This window comes from Arvicanthis niloticus, chromosome 3 (assembly GCF_011762505.2).
Source record: "Arvicanthis niloticus isolate mArvNil1 chromosome 3, mArvNil1.pat.X, whole genome shotgun sequence".
Classification (NCBI taxonomy): Eukaryota; Metazoa; Chordata; class Mammalia; order Rodentia; family Muridae; genus Arvicanthis; species Arvicanthis niloticus.
Window position 1 is genome coordinate 2941105 of NC_047660.1, and position 19041 is coordinate 2960145.

General features: G+C 47.5%; 1 protein-coding gene across 1 annotated transcript in view; it reads left to right on the plus strand.

Annotated features, from left to right (window-relative positions):
• The first annotated feature begins 5120 nt into the window (after positions 1-5120).
• Slc15a1 (solute carrier family 15 member 1) overlaps positions 5121-19041 on the plus strand; it is a 41122-nt gene continuing 27201 nt past the window's right edge. The window contains exons 1-4 of the mRNA XM_034498550.2: positions 5121-5206; positions 18177-18193; positions 18557-18638; positions 18743-18884. Coding sequence (XP_034354441.1) covers positions 5203-5206; positions 18177-18193; positions 18557-18638; positions 18743-18884 — 245 coding nt within the window. The 5' untranslated portion in view covers positions 5121-5202. The remainder of the gene's footprint in view (positions 5207-18176; positions 18194-18556; positions 18639-18742; positions 18885-19041) is intronic.

Sequence of the window (19041 nt, forward strand, 5' to 3'; positions counted from 1 at the left end):
TGGTGAGTCATTACATATAGCTTAGAGCTAATACATCTTGATGCCGAAGTATAATTATATTATTTACAATTATAGAGGTTAATTTCTACAAGAACAAATGACAAAACAGTAATTGCTCTGAAAGCAAGCAGCCCCAGAGATCCAGGGAATGTCTAGAGCAGAGGAATCCATGGAGGCGGGAAACAGCTGGTAATTAGCTGGGGCTTGGAGAAATGGGATTATTGATGGTGGTGGCACCGTGTATAGGGTTTCTTCTGGGGTAATGAAAATGTTCTAAAGTCAACTGAGGTGACAGTTGTACAGCTCCATAAATATACTAAAGACTGTCTGGTACATAAATGAAATATTTTCATTTATTTCTTTAAGAATTTCATACAAGAACAGTATATTTATATCACCCTCTTTCCCTTATCCCCCATTCATGACCTCTTCTACAGTTATCATTACATGTGCGCACATGTGTGTGTCTGTGTGCATGTGCGGATGTGTGTGTTTGTATAACATACAACCTACTGAGTCCTGTCTCTTAACGTTTTTAGAAACCTCATATTTGAGAAGTAGATTAATAAGTTCTTGTGACATTCATTGTCTTTCCCCTTAGTTTATTTGGGACAGGAACTCTCCAGAACAAGTGTTATGACCATCTCGGCCTGTCTTGTCTAGGGCATGATCTCATGTCTTATTCTTGGGGATGTTGACCTGGGCCACTTGGTCAAGATGGTATCATTGATTTGTTTTTCCACCATAGTTGTGACTTTTCTCTTTAAAGTCAACACTTTGGGCAGATGAAGCTAAGGTAAAGAATTGTTAGTGGTCTCCCCCCAAAAAGTGAGATGATAATCATTTGATATAAAGTAATTTGATTTTTCTTGATTAGAGTCAAGACATTTGGAGACCAGATACAGTATCTTTTGGTTGCTTTTTCCAACAGCTGATAAATTTCTGAACAGTTCTTAGCTTTTCCGAGTTTGGGGACGTCAGACTATTGACTCATTCAGTATGTGATGATTTATTACAATATTAATAAGAAATACCCCCAAAACAGTTAACCTTTATTTTCCAGGTACTTAACATATATATTTATGATACTATATGAAGCTAGAAAGACAGACATCCAGAATAATTCCCAAGACTCCATCACTAACACTAAATATGTGAAACTGTATGATTAAAGTTACAGCTGGACTGCTGTGTGAGCATGTGGTATTGTATGATTAAAGTTATGTCTAATATCAGATGAAAAATGAATTACACTATTATTGACACATGAATCAACAATGTCTGGGGTATTCCACATTCTTGGTTGATGATTTAGGATGGTTTCTTAAAACAACCATTATGAATTTGACTTTATTTTCTTTCGCTTATGTGTGTGCATGCATGTGAAGGCTCAAAATTGATGTTGGGAGTCTTCCTTGATTTCCCTGGTTAGAAAATGGGAGGATGGGTACCCCACTAATGAGACATGACAAAAATCTGTATCCTCCAAAGTGCGTCCGTTAACAGCTGCCCCAACTCACTGCTGAAACTGCCTGCTTTCTGAATTCTGAAAGTATGATCTCTCTTGCTCCTGTCCCACTTCCCTCTCCCTGGTGTCTGCTGATATCTCCAGGTTGCCCAGCTTGTTTTTCTGTCAAATGCCAGTAAGAGTTGTCTTGCATTCCCTTCTAAGCCACTTTTAAGTTGTTTTTAATCAATGAAACAAACAAAAACAAACAAACAACAACAACAACAACAAAAACCCTACAGACTGGACCTTGTGCCTCCTGGTGACACCATGACCTAAATCATTTCTCCAGGTCTCCCTGACCACACTGCTACAGTGGGGAAACGGTCCCATCGTATGCTGTGATGGGGGGACATGGTGAAAGCACACAAAGCTTATCGGGTGAGCAACAGCCTTCTGACTGAGCATGGATTTTGGCAGACAAGGAGAAGGCCTCAACAGAAAGGAACAGGGGGCCCTGGAGGGAAAAGTCCTGTCCTCTCACCAACCGTGTGGCTTTTTGTTACTCTGTGCAGTCACCATGTACTTTACTCCCACCTCCATGAAACATGTATGACAGCTGACAATGTTCCCTGAGGTAAGGCTGGCAAATGCTGAAACCTATGCCAGCTGGTGCGGAAACAGAAGCTTGCGATATACTTCTCTCTTTTCTTATATTCTTGAAACTTCCCAAGCAAAGCAATGCCTTGAGGAAGGAATTATAGAGTTTAATCATAAGACTTACATATCATGCATGATAAATATGAATGACGGCCAGCATTGGAGGTAAGTGTGACCGAGAGTTATATTTAAAAGCAGAATCTGCCAAAAAGTTGTGATTTAAGTGAATTCTGTAAGTTTGGAAGGTATCAGTTAACCTGCATATGGAATGCCCAGTCATCCTGATGCGGATTTTAACATTTTTCTGTTATTTTATTCTATGCGTATGGGTGTTTTGTTTGCATGTATATCTGTGCACCATGTGCCTGCCTGGTGCTCCTGGGGTCCAGAAGAGGGTATCTGATCGCCTAGAACCAGAGTTAAGAGAGTTGTGAGCCACCCACATGGGTGCTGTGAACTAAACCCAAGTTCTCTAGAAGAGCAGCAAGATCTCTTAACTACTGAGCCCTCTCTCTGGCCCCCATCTTGGTGTGGCAAACAGGACACCAAAATTTGGTACAAACTCTGCCATCTCTTGGTTCCATAGTCTCACCGAGGGGCCTGAGCTGCTGGTTCTCCGTCTTGTTTTCCAGTAACTCTATTGGTTGGAGATATAGCTCAGGGGTGAGCTATTGTGAGTGACAGCCTGGGCCTGGTTCTTAGCAACACCTCCCCAGACATGTTTTTCTCAGACCAAATGACTTTGCTATCCTCATGCTTCCAATTCCCCTCGTTACTCAGAACAACTCGAGCGGGCGCTGTGGGACTCAATTTTATTGCTTATTCCAGAAGTCCCTTAAAGGTCAGCCTCCCCAGAGCTGATGTCCTTAGAGGAGAGAGAGGCAGAGGCTGTGTGAAGATGGAGGTGGAGTGTGGTGGCCACACAGCAGGGACCACAGGAACCATCAGAAACTGGCAGACACAAGGAAGGATCCTCTCTAGAGCCGTCAGAGGGAGCACATGGCCCTGCCTGGTTAATACTTCTGCCTCCAGAACCAGACGGCACCGTTCTAATGTTTTCAGCTGCCAAGCCTTTAGATCTGTTAGGGAAGCTCAGTGCTAAGATCTTGAAGAGTGAGGTCAGAGGGCGGGCTGAGAAGAGGCCCACACAGCGTGTGACTCTCAGTGTAGAGGACATAGACTCCCTGATCTACTGTCCTCACCCCCTGCCAAGGACCAGCCCAACCTACAGGACACAGAACCCATGCTCAGTGGACAAAGGACCATTTTGTTTCACAGTTTGTCTGGTGCACAGGCCCTAGTGCTTGACCGTGGGAGTGATAAATGAATCCTGCTCCAGTGAAGGTAAGCAGGGGAGACACAGCAGAGGCCCCCCCAAGCACTAGCTGCTGTCCAGTATCCCAGAGGTGCTGATAGTGAACCAGGACCACGCTGAAAACCCTGATTGCAAGCCACAGTGCTTCCACGGACATCCCAACAAGATGTCTAAGCTCATGACCTCAGCAACACCAAGTTCACCCTGCAGAGGAAACCAACCAAAGGAAACGGTCCCTTTGCCACCCCTCTGTCACCACTGCTGGCCAACAGGAGGTGTCTGCCCTCCCCTCCCATTGGCCAAGGCAACACCTCCCACCATCTGCAATCGCTAATCTTTCTGTGAAGTCAGCAGTTACTCTGGAAGTAGCCAAGCTCAAGGGTAGGAGCATCTTCCTCCCTGCCCATGAAAGCAGGGAAGGGCAGGTGCAGCTAGCTGCCTTTGAGAAAGGGTTCCTGTGCTACACACACACACACACACACACACACACACACACACACACACCTCCCGTCCACTGGGAGTTCCTAAGGGCAGATTATAAGGGCAGGTGATTGATAAACAAAGTGGGGCATAAGGGTACTATGGAGGACTCATCACCCTTAAAGGGTGTTCTGACCCATGCAAGAATATGGTTGAGCCTGAAGAGCACTTTGCTAACTAAAAGAAGCCAGCCACAGACGAGGGGATCTGCAGAGTCTGCTCACACAGGACACCTGGGGCTGGGGGTGGGGCTAAGGTGTCTGACTCAAGGAAGCTGGTACGGAGCTGTTTAAAGGCAATAGAGACCTTCAGGATGATGTCTGTGAATGTACTTAATGCTCAGAATGGTCACTGAATACTGGGTATGTCGCACTGACATTTTTAAGGCAATTGTGGGTTATGAGAGGAATAACTCTGAGCACTGAGGAGGAAGAAGCAGAGAAATCAAGATGGCAGATGAGCTGGGTCTGGGGAGGGAGTCTCTTTTTCAGTAAATAAATGAATGAATAAACAAACGATTGAAGCCCACTTCTATGTCCCTCCCATCTTAATGCTCCTCTGTAAACATCCAGAGCCTTAACTTCTTCAAGGCTGACCAGAAAGCAGAAAAATGGCCAGGCCAAGTATTACAGTCTTGTAATCACAGCGCCGAGGAGGAGGGATGCAGGAGGGTCAGGACACCAGGTCTCTTCCGCTGCGCAGCAAGTTCAAGGACACAGACACAAACTGCTATAGTCCGTTTTGCTTTCCCAAGCAAGGTAGAGCGGTTGTCTGAGCTGTTGTTCATAAAGCGGGGTCCCAGGAGCAGCACAAGCCCTTAAGACTGCCAAATGTGCATGTCCTGTTTTCTCTTATATGTTTGGTTGTGAGCCTAGCCTTTAATGGCTGAGCCATCTCTCCAGCCCACGTCCTGTTTTCTCAACTCAGCAAGTCCCAGCATGGTACCTGGCGACACACAGATCAATCACAGATCAACCAGATCAATCAAGCCTCCTGGTGACCACTCGCAAAGGGAGTCCTTGGCCCTAGATCCCTCTACCTCCCCCCCCCCCCTCGTTACTTGGAACAGCTGCATCTGTCCTGCCCCAGAGGGTCTGAGACCAGCGGCCTAGAGACAGGTATCCCGCAGCAGGGGTTTAAGCGATGTTAGCCTCTGTTCCTTCAAGGGTGGAGCCCGGCCGGCCCCGCCTCGCACTCCTACAATCACACAGGTAGCCAGCTGGGCAGGGCCTGGAAACAAAGTAAGGGAGGCTGAACTCCTGCTCCTCAGTCGCCGGTCCGGAGCCTCGGAGCCGCCACAATGGGTACGTGAGCGCGGGCAGCTGGGGCGGGGTCGCCGGGAGCAGGGACACTTCTGTCGCAGGGGAGATTGCAAAGCAGGTGCCAGGGATGGGGAACGACTCCGCACTGACGCACTGACGGCAGGGACTGGTTGGAGGCTGGAAGCCTGGACACAAGGTTGAAGTTTCCTTCTAGGTGGTCAGACGCCAGAGCTGAGGGAATAAACGCGCTACTCTCCACCCGCCGGAGTCTTAGGCTCTCGGGTTTTCATTCTCTCGGTGCCAAGTGGCAGTGGCCTTGGAGTTGAGCACGTTCTGCGGTGATGGCGTGAAGGGCGGTACTGGAGGCCTCAGGGCGCCCCATGGGACTTTGGTTCTGCGCTTGCCTCTAGCAAAGAGGGTGACCCTGGAATTTTCATGGGAACCCCCGGCCACAGCTTGCGTCGAGCTGCCCCTCTGTACTATTCCTGGTTCTACTGCTGTCCTCTGATTTAAAAGGCACACAAATCAAGCAGCCCGTTCTTGAGCAGGCTAGAGTAGGATTATCAGCAGATGAACGAAGAGGCAGCTTGGAGCCCGCCCCGCGTCAAAGTAAGCTGGCTCTGGGAGTGACTTAGAACCACAGACAACGCCTGGAGGCCATCGGTTCCCCTAAAGTTGGGGTAACAAGCTGCCTCCCCCAAAGTCCCGCTTTGATGGCCAGCCTCTGCTTTTCAGGCTGCATGGACACAGGCAGCAGCGTCCAACTTGGTCTCCCTGCATTGTGTTCATGTTGCCCCTTCCTACCCTGGTGTTCCTGCCTCAGTACAGAGCGCCCTTGGGGACCTCACGCCCCCACCCCCACCCCCTCCGTACCACAACGGGAGTTTCAGAAGTAGCAGCAAGGGAGTGGGTCACACCTTGGCTGTAGCAAACTGCTGATCAGAAAAAAAATTCTCATGCCATTTGAGATGAACAGCATCAGGCTACGTACGCACCCAGCTTCTAAGAGGGGCTCTGGACTCCACTCCGGAGCCCCTTACCATGCTCGTAACCTTGCTGAGTGTGAGCTGCCTGTGTGGACTCTGATGCCAGGTCCCCAAGTCACCATAAGATCCGCGATGTGTTAGATGCGTTTTGCCCTTCTAACAGATAGCTCTGGTGGGAAGAAAAGAATACAGAACAGACTTCAGAAGCATAGTGGTCCAAGGCAATGGATGTTGCCTTATTGATAAACTAACGGCTCCTCAGCTGGAGCTTTGCGTGGCTTGGGAACAGAAACCAGTGACTTGTAATCAAACCAGGGTTTGGTTTGTAGATATCTCAGCTTTTCCATATCAAGAGCAAGGAAATGGAAAAGATAATTAAAAGTTATAGTGTGACTCCCCCTCTTGAAAACAGTGGTTGGCAGTTACAGTGTGTCAGAATTGTTTCAGGTGCTGTGTGATAGGCTATGACCCTAAGAATACTCGGGGAATGGAAGGAGCAGGTCTCAGAGAAACAGGTGCCCTGAGCCCCTGACTTCCTCCTGTGTGGTTCAAACCAGTGCTCACACCAGGGACCTCACTCGCCCTGGGAATCCAGGGACGAAGTAATATGAATGGCTAGGAAGGAGAGAGACAGCCGTGACTCTCTAGCACCCACAGGCTATGCAGCTGCCTGGGATGTGGACACCCATGTGAACCTGAGCACCCGTGGTTGATAAACCTTGACTTGTTTTTAAGTAGAGCTCAGTACTGCCCTGTAGAGTAGAGCACCCCGGCTCTGTCCTTGGTGTAGAAACAGCCTCAGACACTCGGTAAACACGTGGGCGGAGCTGTCCCAATAAAACCAGTTACAGGCAGGCGTTGATGTCAACTTTTGTATGGATTCTTTTCACTTTAATTGTCTTTTGAAACAAATACCTTTTAAATTTTTATTGAATTTTATTTATTGATTGTGTATGTGTGTGCGTGCACACCTGATCCATCTTTGTTTTTGAGACAGGTCTTATTCTGTAGCTCAGTCTGGTTGAGACCTGAACAATGCAGCCCAGACTACCTCAAACTCATAGCAATCCTCCTGCTTCAACCTTACAAGTGCTGAGATTACAAGTGTGAGCTAACATACCTGGCATTTATATATTTTTCTATGTACTTGCAAAACAGCCTTCGATCTTTTCAATTATTTAAAAACAATGTGACACTCTTGGCTCCTGAGCTGCCAGGCAGCCCCGACCTTTGCCTGAAGACATGGGTGATGAAGGAGAGACTGTTTCCTCATTGGTCTCTTAGGCTGCTGCTGGAAAGAGGTCTCTGAATAACAGAAGCTCTCCCAGGCTGGGGAGAATCCTCAAGAAGGAGGGGCAGCCACAACACTTTTGGGAGACTGAGGAGACTTTTATTAAAGCTTTCTAAGGCATGATCTCTTTCCTGTTTTTACTCCTTCATATTTAAAACTTAGAGCAAAAGGCTCTACTGGGTTTGATGGGACTATAATACACATTTCAGACTCCAGCCTCAAAACCCATGGCTTCTGTTCAGTCGAGTACTTGACTCCGAGGACTGGGTACAAGAGTCAACTTCTTTGAAGGAAGTTTCCTTCCAGCTCCCAAGGCTGAGAAGTCTACTTAGTAAATCACGCTCTGCCACATGCCTTCCTCAGACCTCAGCCTCGTTTGTGTGTCTTGGGAATTCTTCCAAGTCAGCCTCTTGCTTGGGTGTGAAAAGATGAGCCAGCCTTGCAGGCACCTCCTTCCTGGCCATTTAAAAGTCCTTCCCCATTCATTCCCACCTTTGAAGAACTTGGCTCAACCAAAGTGCCCGGGAAGCTGGGAGTGAGCAGCAGGTCACTGAGTATCTACACAGGGAACCCTAGCTGGCAGCAGGAAGCGGGGCTGGGGCGGGGTGTGGAGGCTGAGACCTGCCTTGTCGGACAGTCTCTAAGTTCACTTTTACCTCCTTCTTCGTTTATTTTGAAACAACAGAATCACAATTCTAATGCTTTATATCTGAAAAATGATCTTAAACTTCTAATCTTCCTGCTTCCACTTCCCAACTGTTGGGGTTGTAGATATGTACTACCCACTTTTATGTAGTGTGCAAGATCAAATCCAAGACTTTGCCTATGCTAAGCAAGCAATCTGCCAATTCTGCTCCATCCCTAGGCTGGCTTCTATCTTGGGCACACACCCCAACATCTGGATGAACACCACCCCTTAGGGTCCTGGCTCCATGGGACTGGGGTGGGAGCCACGGACTGGCATGTTCATAGTGTCCTTGCTGCTCGTCCCAGTACCATACTCTGAGAGTGACAGCTTACGGTGAATCTAAGTGATCCTAACTGCCAACACTTTCTTCTCCTTGACCCTTACCCGTGTCTAAACGTTGCCATTGCAGTCTAGAAGTTAGACTGTGGTAATTGGTAATAATTAGTCCAGCCTGCCCCTGGGTACATATGAGTATGTGTCTGTTGTGCTGGGTAGATTTGTGGCCGTTTGAAAAATGGCCATGGAGGCCCGAGAGAATCGAAGTGATGTGCTGGCCCACTGGAGGTGGCAGAGTGGGCCTAACGTCCCTGGTTTATCCAGATATTCACTACCATGGAAGGCCTTAGAACAATCCTACATCCTTGGGGCAGAAACCAAAACTCCTAGAAACACTTCCCTCTTGGTTGTTGTTGAGATAAATGAGACCACAGGAAGTGGGACCACCTGGAGTCATCCTCCTGCTAAACTATGGCTTTGCTGTTCACACTTCCACAACGTTTCTAGGTGGGAGAGAATCTCTTCTCGCCTTCTCGGGTTTTCTGATTTTTAACTTTCCTATGGCTCTTGAAATTACTGAGGCATCCCATGAAGTGCAGAGAACACACAGATCAAGCACCAATACATTTGTCTGGTCCAGCTTCCAGGAAACTTCGCCGGCAGAAGGGTAGGCTGCCATTCTGTCCTCTCAGGAGAACCACTCTGGATGGAATGGCCGAGTGTCGTGAACCATATATGAGTAGAGGCTGAAGCTCCTCAACCCCGCTGTGTTCCAACTCTGGGCTCAGAGCTCCAGTACACAATAGCGAGTGGAGTCTATCCCCTGCAGGAGGGAAAGTGGGTAGGTGTCTCAGGTGAGCAGATAAGGAAATGAAAACAAGGGTGACTGCTGAGGGACATCCACACATTCCTCCCTGATGACAGGGTGACAAGGACTGACTCAGAGATCTTGTAATGCTGTGGTTGCAACACAAGGAACCAGAGAATCTCTGTTCTGTAACTTTGTCCTTTGGTTTACAAGCACAGCTGCCACTGGCTGGCAGGACAGAACTAAAGCACATGTCAGCAGTTAGAAAATGCTATTGCTGGGACTGGAGAGATGCTCCAGCAGTGAAGAGAGCTTGCTACTCCTCCAGGGGACCACACTGAGTGGTTTACAACCTCCTTTAATTCCAGCTCCAGGGGCTCCACCAATGTCTTCATGGCACATAAACACACATCCATGTGATGGGCACACACACACACACACACACACACACACACACAAATAAAATGAATCTTTATTTAAACAGAAGAAAAGAAAATGCACTGCCCAGGGAGAAGAGGGACAGGATCCTCCTCCACAGACTACAGAATGGGAAGGTCTCCCAGGTGTTTAGAGTGAAGCCTGCCTGCAGCCCCTACTACCGCTACGGATTACAGGAGTTCCCATTGCAGGGCAGGTTTGCCCTCCACCAGATACTATGTGGGAAGATATAACGAAGAGCTCACGTCTCACTAGGCAGTTTTGGTTCAAGAATCAGGTTCAGGACTAGAAAGGATACAAAGTATTCTTGGATAGGAAGACTCATCCCAAGTTCTCAAAACAATCCAATTAAAATGCCTCCCGTGGGCAGGGAGTGACAAGATTTTGTAACAAGCTCTTTCTTTAGGTCTCCCAACAGAGCTCTATTCACTTGTAGATCTACATTCTTGAGGGGAAGAATTCTTTTCCCTGCTCAAGCCAAGCACAAGAACTCACATCAAAAAAAAAAAAAAAAAAAAAAAAAAAAAGAACTCACATCCTGGGTGTTTTCTTATGACTCCCATAACTAAAGTGGCACTGTGTTCTAAAAATGACAAAAGCGTCTCCTCACAGATATGGAGGCTGGGAGTCCAGTCAAGTTGTTAGGAGGCTATGCTCTGACTGAAGGCTCCAAGGGGCTCTGGTCTAGACCTTTCTAGTGGTTTCCAGTGGCATTGCAGCCCTGAGCTCAGAGACATTGTCCAGTCTCTATTTCCACTGTCATGTGATCTTCTTCCTGTGTATCTGTCTCCTGTCTCTTCTCTCTTGTAAGGACATTGCTCATACTGGATTAATATGCCCTCTCCTCCTCCAGCTTAACCTCACCTACATGAATTATCCTTGCAGCAAGCCTGTTTCCAAAAAGGCCATATTGTGAGATTCTGGAAAGCTCTACCCAACCCCCATACCATACTAAGAAAATATATTATGTCACATACATGTGGGATTAAGTTGTAATATATATGCATACAAAGAAGACTCTACTGGGATCAGCAGTATCTCAGGTGCTACCTTGGATGGGCAGCAACATAGATGAGCGTTTCTGTCATAGTCCCAATCAATTCTAAACAGCCCATTTAGTAACTAAAAGTGTGTGGGAAAAAACTACCCCCATGATATAGGTAGCATCCAGTGGGTGTGGTGGCATGCAGATCTTTGTGAATTCAAGACCAGCCTGATCTACACTGTGACTTCCAGGATAGCCAGGGCCACAGAGTGAGGCCTTCTCTCAAAAATCAGGCAGAAAGATATCAGGTGAAATCAGAAACACTTAAACTGTCAAAGTAAGCACAGGCAATTTATCTCATTATTCTAAAATTCAGGGCCACACTCTGTTGATATTGTGTTAGTGGGGCTGCACTGAATGCTAGGGCAAGTCTCCCTCCAGGCAGTCTGTATTCATACCACTGAGTCACATATGCATGTATTATCTTCAAGGCAGCTGCTTCTGTCATGTCTGTTCATGGGGGGAAGTTACTTAGAACACATATTCAGAGTGTTATTAGATAATATCTATCAAAACTTAAAGTGCACACATTCTACCAACACTTATGTCTATAAAAGTTGTAGTCTGAGTTGTCTCTAAACAAACTCCTCGAAAGACTAAAGGCTGACTTCTTTTAATTTGGCAACATGTAAATGGTTTGGACCTTGTTCCCTCCTATGAAAATATGCAAGATTAAATTGAGTATCAATACAGCATGCTCAGCACATTCCTACTGCCGGTTGGCCGGTTCCTGTCCTCTGTTGGAAGTCTTCAACCTGAGCTGGAGGGGGGAGGGTTGCTTATGTGGCCCATAGCCACTCCCCATCATGTCTTCCCTCTGTCTCCTTCCAGAAGCCTCTCTGGGGAAAAGCTTCTCTTCTTTAATCAAGGAACATAGTCATCTTTTCACTCTCAACCACATGTGGTTACACTAAGCCTCAGTCTAAGTCCTGGCCCAAGGGTGTTCTTCTGCAATAAAAATGTGAGTATAGATAAAGAAACCAACTTGGGGAGCAAGGGTTATGTCAGTTGTTTTTCTATTGCCGTGACAAAACATCATGGCCAAGGGAACTTAGAAAAGAAAGCATTTTACTGGGACTCACAGGTCCATGGGGTTATAGTCCATGAGGGGAGGGTGGCAGCAGCAGGTAGGCATGGCTCTGGAGTGGCCTATGAGAGCTTATACCTTGATCCACAAGAATGAGAGAGGGAGGGAGAGAAAGGAGGAGGGGAAGGGGACACAGAGGCAGAGAAAGAGGGAGAGGAGAAAGAATGAGCAGACCTCAAAGCCCACCCCTAGTGACACACCTCCTCCCACAAAGCCATCCCTCCTAACCCTCCCTAAACGTTCCAGTAACGGAAGTCCATGCATTCAAAGATCTGAACCTGTGGGGGTCATCCTCATTCAGACTACCATACCTTACCATGCCTAAGGAAACCATCACACCTGATCCCTGTCTATATCTGGGCAGAATTTAGGACTATCACTTCCTGGGTCCTCTGTTTTGCTACATGCTAACCCTGAGGGACTCTCTGGCCTCCTGACCTTTCCCTGCCATGGAGCATTTTGGGAATGAATGATCTCTGAGCTTGTCAAAAGATATCTGGAACCTGGGGCCCACAAGATCCTTTCTGCAAATCATAGATATAATCAGAGAACAGTGTCTGGTTATAAGGTAGGACTATGTGCATGCCGGTACACACATTCATAGAGGTCTGAAGCTGTTGTCAGGTACTGTTTGGTTTTAGTTTTTAGGTTTGCTTTGTTTTGTTATGTTTGAGACAAAGTCTTACTATGTGGCTCTGCCTATCCTGGAACTCACTGTGTAGACAAGGCTGGCCTCAAACTCATAGATATCCACCTGCCTCTGCCTCCTGGGTGCTGGGATTAAAGGCATGTGCTATTTATTCCTGACAATGGCAACTGTCTTCCTTACTCTCTCTCTCTCTCCACCTTATTTTTTCAGAGTCTCTGTCTTACCAATTCATCTAGGCTGGCTAGCCAGTGAGCTTCAGAGATGTTCCTATCTCTACTTCTCCAGTGCTGAGATTTAGCTGCTGTTTGCCATGCCTGGCTTTATCTGTGAATACTGAGAATCTGAACTCGGGTCCTCATGTTTGCACAGTAGACATGAGTTTCAGTCTAACTGAGTCTAACTCAGCCTGACCAAGCCGCCTCCCTGATCCTTTAGAAACATTTTTAAAGGGTAGGAGGATGTTGCAACATAAAGTAACAGGTGCTACAAAGCAAACAGCCTTTGACCATTATGGGCTGCAATACGTATCCCCGAAGCTCAGAGGTAGAGAAGTCCAGGCCCCCAGTACCCAGAATGTATGGGGGGGGTGGGATTTTCCAATTGACTAGTTAATATCAGATCATAGTGGAGTGGGTGGGCTACAAGTTCAGAATAACTGATGTGTTTATTATAGGGACGGTTTGGGCACAGGGAGCACATGAGAGGGATGTTGTGTGGAGATAAGGACAACGGCAGACAATGCCTCTATGAACCAAAGAATACCACAGGGTGCTAGAAACCCCCAGAGAGACTCAGAACACTCTCCCTCTCAGTCACAGAAGACAACAACTCTCACAACACCTCCATCTCAGACCTCCAGCTTCCGAGACTGTGAATCAGTGGATCCAGGCTGGCTTTGGAGCCACCTGCATGAGAAACCTTGGATTCTAGCCCTTCAAAATGCATATGCTGGCAGGGAGCTGTGCCCCAGCCTGAACACTAGACGCCAAAGTGTGAAGGCAAAGACTCAGCTGTCAAGCGCACAAGAGACACAGCGTGGTCTGACTGACAGATGAGAAAGTTACAAGGGCACATTATCACTTAAGTAGATCGTACAGCCAGAGTGCCCTGGCACCTGCCCTGCAACACAGGCATATCAGGAGCTGTTATTGTCACCGTGTGTTATGAGGCACCCCACTGCTGAGGAGCTGACACTAGGCAGCAGCTAAGTAGGTTGAGGAGTGACTCAGGGGGTGCATGGGGTGTGGACTCATCACAGTTTCTCCTCCTTGTCCCGAAAGAGCCACAAGACTTCTGCCAGAACTCAGACCAGCCATGGCCAATCAAGTCTTGGGTACGGTCCCCGGCACTGGGCTGACCCCCTTGGATGGCATCATGCCCAAATCATTTCATAAACTCCGTGCTCTCTCATTAGCAATGCTCCTGACAGTACTAGCTCCACACTTTTAGCCTCTAGGTAGCTTTCCTTATTCTTGGGGTGTTTGATTTTATTTAAGATAGAGAGTCTCCCTATGTAACCCTGGCTGACCTAGAACTGGCTCTGCAGACCTGCCTGAGATATCACAGATATCTGCCTGCCTCTGCCTACAGAGTGGCTGGGACCACCGAGCCTGGCTTGACTTGCTTTGGCAATGAACAGTAAAGACAGGGCAACCCCTGATGCCTTCATCGTGACTTCTTTTCCTTATATGGTGTTTATATTCATCCACTGACCAACTCAGGATAAAGGCTGCATTTCAAAATCTGTAATGATATCAGCAAAGCCCCCCATTCCATGGAAGAAAAGACGCCTACAAATTTGCCCAGACTTTAGGGTGCAGGCATTCTTAGAAATGGCAAGGAACAGTTTTCTCTCTACCTGAAAGGAGGAGTTTGTTTCTCAGACTTCAGTACAGTGCTTTGTATCCCAAATCCAACTTTCAGAAGTGTGCTCTGCAGCCTGAGTATCGCTGAGGGAGCCCAGCCACATGACGGTGTCTGACTGTGGATGGCACACGCCTGTAAGATTACAATATACTGCAGGCCTGTGGTAGGTTTACCCTCTGGGCTTGTGTAAATACACTCCATGGTGTTTGAACACGGATGAAAATATCATCATCATCTTTGCCATCAATGAGGAAATACGTCTCTCAGAACATGTCCCCACTAAGCCACTCTCGCCGTATTGATTTTTAGGTAGCAAAACATTATGTAGAGATCCTGAGCCTACGTGACGTAATTTATTATACTCTGTATAAATCACAGGAAATTTCCACATCAAAGGAGAAATGTTAGTAAGTTGTGGGTCTCCCTGGAGTCTCATTTTTTGTCTGCTTCTCTGTCTCTCCACTGCACCTCAAAGTTAGCAATAGGAGAAATGTTTAATATATACTTATTTTTAATATATACTTATGTTTAATATATACTTATTTTTGTCTAAATTTTTTAGATAATGGAAAGTCAAAAATCCATTAAACATAATAACGGCAAAAGCCAATGTTTAGTCAGTGATTAGACACACTGGCACCGCCGAGCTCTCTAGATAAGAGAGTCTGGAGTCTCAGTGTGATCCTGGTCATACTTACATCTTCAAGTGACCTACAGGCTGTTCTGGAAACATGGGCTCACCCAACAGTTCAAACTGAGTGGTCTAAAGTAAACAGAGTCTTGTTGAAGTTAAAATCTGAGTTCAAATCAAGTCTCTTGTGGCTCCTGGATCTACACGACCTTTCTATGATAGCGGTCCTGTTGACACAGGTATATTCAGATAAGAAGTGCTGACTTCAGTGTATGGCCAGCACATAGGTTGGGATTCTATAAAAGGAGCTTAGCAACCTCTGTCCTGGAATAATAAAGGCAGTTCTCGGGAATGCACATCTCTCAAAACACAAAATACTTCCTGCAGGATGTCTGGGTCCTGCCAACTCAGGCTTTTGCTTCAAGAACACAAGCTACCCTGCAACCAATCAGGAATTCTGTGAAGAATACCCACAGCCTGGTTTTCTCTGCTGTCCTCCCTGGAGACCAAGTCTCTTCTTTGCTGACTATAGCCAATCTCAGCTATGTTGTGGTTCTTCTTTTTTCTACCCTTTATCCCTCATCACTAGATAGGAGAGGGGAGAGGGGAGAGGGGAGAGGGGAGAGGGGAGAGGGGAGAGGGGAGAGGGGAGAGGGGAGAGGGGAGAGGGGAGAGGGGAGAGGGGAGAGGGGAGAGGGGAGGAGAGGGGAGAGGGGAGAGGGGAGAGGGGAGAGGGGAGAGGGGAGAGGGGAGAGGGAGAGGGAGAGAGAGAGAGAGAGAGGGAGAGAGAGAGAGAGAGAGAGAGCGCTGGATCCAATTTCTAGTTTCTTCTTTGCTAGAGTGAGTTTGGACTTCCTTTTCCATGATGGAATTCTAAGCCTGATAATTGGTCAGCCACGGGCTCAGCCCTCTAAACATTACCCATAACTATATATACATTTGATGTAAATCAGTGCTAGGTAATATTTAACAGGAATATATAGTCACTGCTCTGGAGATAAGGTTCCTCCCCTGTGAACCAGAACATCTAGGGACACAGGAAAGACACTGCTACAGTGAGACTCAGTCTGGCTCTGAGGACTCTGGGCTTGTAGCCCTTCCTCATGAGAACCTCTGGATCTTTGTGTTAGTCTCATTCCTTGCTTGGTTCTTCGAAGGCCTTGGGGAAACCACATTCTCCATACTTTAAGTAGATAGAGCAGTGTGCCGTTTCTTCAAGAACACAAGCTGCCCTGCGACAAATTAGGGCACTGAAGAATACCCACAGCCTGGTTTGCTCCTCTGTCCTTCTCCATGGTAACATTTAATTGTCACTCAGGACAGTGTCATTCAAGGCTGTAGATTCTAGGATGGTAGTGTCTCCAATTAACTAATGTGTGAAGTGAAGGAGAAAAGCCTTTACATAAACTGTATCAGGCAGAGGAATGCTAGTCTGGCGCCTCCTGAACTCTTACAGTACCTTACAAAGCAGATGGTGTTTCTCTTCATTCCACTGATTACCCAGGCTTTCCCAGGGTCCCAGGTGGCAGCTGGCAGAACTGATATTCAATCCCAGCTTTGACCCCATGGCTCTCATTGCACCTTGAAGCAACCCCTTCCATCAAAGAAAACAGAGTTTGGTTATGATGTGGAATCTCTGGCTCCAGCGTTAACCGCAGGAGAATGGGAACTAGCATCCTAGGAGGTCAGGATGGTGGTGTTTCCCCCCTTGGAGCAAAGACTAAAATAACATCAAATATACTCTGAAGTGGGCAAAAGACTGCAAGACCATCGCTGTAATGCCCTGTGATACCCTGGGGCCACAGTGGAGTGGGCAGGTGGAAATGGCCCCAGCTCAGCTGACAGGAGCAAGGGGGCGGTGTGCCTGTGGTGGGTGGGGGCTGGGAGCCACACAGACTGACAGTACACAGTGGAGAGTGAGAGGGGAAGAGTTGTGAATGGGGAACACAATAAGAGATTGAGGCAGGGAGCAGTGGAGGACACTAATACTTGTCCAGCTTCTGCACTTGGTTGCTGCTCTGGGTAGCTGGTCTTCCTGGTTCTCAGGACCAAAGAAGTAGTCATCTCTACATATAGAGATCTGTCAGGAAACCAGAGATCACAGCTCACACATGCTTCTCAAAGAGAGGTCCCCAGACTGCAGCATCCACATCACCAGGAGCTTATTTAAAAGCCAGATTCTTTCTAACTCTTAATGGAAGACACAGTGGCCAGTGCGGGGTCCAACAAGCCCTCTCCAGATAGTTAACACTGCTGTAGGGTGGGGCACATGGGCCAGGACTGGGGTTTAAGGGTTACTTACAATTCTTTAGTACAGCAGTTTTCAAGCATGCGACCACTGGAGACTGGTTAGAAAATGCAGTCACATGTGCCTGCCAGACCTCCGAGTCAGCAGCACTGGCCCAGACCAACAGTCTGTTCTGTAAGCCCCCTGGAGAATCTCAGGCACAGTCCAGTTTGTAACCCACTACTGCTGAGTGGTCGGTGGACTCCTAACAGAAGCAGGGTGTGTGCCTCAGGAACCCTAGCAGCAAAAAACTGTAAAATGAAGTCAGTGGGATCTGGGAAACAGGAAGAGGATGGGCATCCCCCGAAAGGGGGCACAGTGGTGACAGGTAGCCTAGAGGGGATGGCCCACCATAACAACACACCACACTGTGTAAAGGGAATGTCAACACCAGTGCCAGCGCTCAAGTGGAAAGGAACACGCTAAATGGATAGGGTACCCAGCGATAGGCTGTTGTCTCCCATGTTACAAACTTTGAGAGGACACACAACACAGTCAGTGAACAAACAGTTCATTGATACACTCACTGGATGGAGTCTGCTCAGAGAAGGGCAGGAAGGAAGGCAGGGTTAGGAACAGAATGGCTGAATCTTCACTCTGTATTAGGCACCTCAAAGTGTGTTATACCTCGATGATTTAACCCTCACAGAACCCCACTGACCTTGTGAGATCTGGAAGAACACAGCCACCGGAATGTTTGGTTTTATGCAGAGGCTGCCTTTGAAGTGTTTGAGGAGGACACGGTTTGGGCATGATCTCCTGACCACTGGCTCTCACTTTTGAATCTCACAAGCATTGCCTGAGGAGGTCAGCCCCTCACTGCAGATGAGATGCAAGTCCTATGTCAGGATCCCAGAGGACACTAAGGCTTCCTGCTGTGGGAAGCCAGAGGAGCTGAGGCCGGCTCAGCCAAAAGCTCTGTCATAACTTGACTTTAATGTTGTTTTGTTTTCCTTTTAGGGATGTCCAAGTCTCGGGTGAGTGTCCTTTGTTCTTCTCTGATGTCTTCATCCTGTAAGTTACACAACGTTTTCTTCCGCGGTGGACACAGATATGCCTTATTCAGTTGACACGCGTGCTTAGGGCATCCAGAGTTCTGCATGAGATATCCTCGGCTTAAGGAATGCTGTTATGTCCTTCTCCTGCTGGTTGATCTATCTCATTGCTGTCTCTGTGTGGGAATAACTAATGTAAAGCTAAAAAAAAAATCACAAAATTCAGAATTCTGAATGGAACTGAGGAATTGTTGCGTGTGTGTGGTGGATCTCTGTCCAGCTTCCAGTGCTGGTGTGTGAGTGTGATCTTGTGAGGCGTCTAAATATCATCTCCCTGCTTGTCAGGGTTGCTTTGGTTACCCGCTGAGTATCTTCTTCATCGTGGTCAATGAATTCTGTGAAAGATTCTCCTACTATGGGATGCGAGGTAAGTCTCCGGCTCACCTCACCGTTCTATAAGAGCGTGTGTGTTGCCTCAGCCAGCCCTAACTCTGCTTCTCTCCCCCGCCCCTCCCCCACGCCTGTGGAAAGCACTCCTGGTTCTGTACTTCAGGAACTTCCTCAACTGGGATGACGACCTCTCCACGGCCATCTACCACACGTTTGTAGCTCTCTGCTACCTGACTCCGATTCTTGGAGCTCTGATCGCAGACTCATGGCTAGGGAAGTTCAAGTGAGTGACTGGGAGCAGAGGCATAAACTGTGAGCTTTGTGATCTGGGATGGCAAACTGGGGGGGGGGGGGGGGGGAAGGTTGGGGAGTATAAGAGACTCATAGGACTTCTGCAGCTTCGTTTCTGCTTTACACTGTATTCCCAGCACTTAACAAAG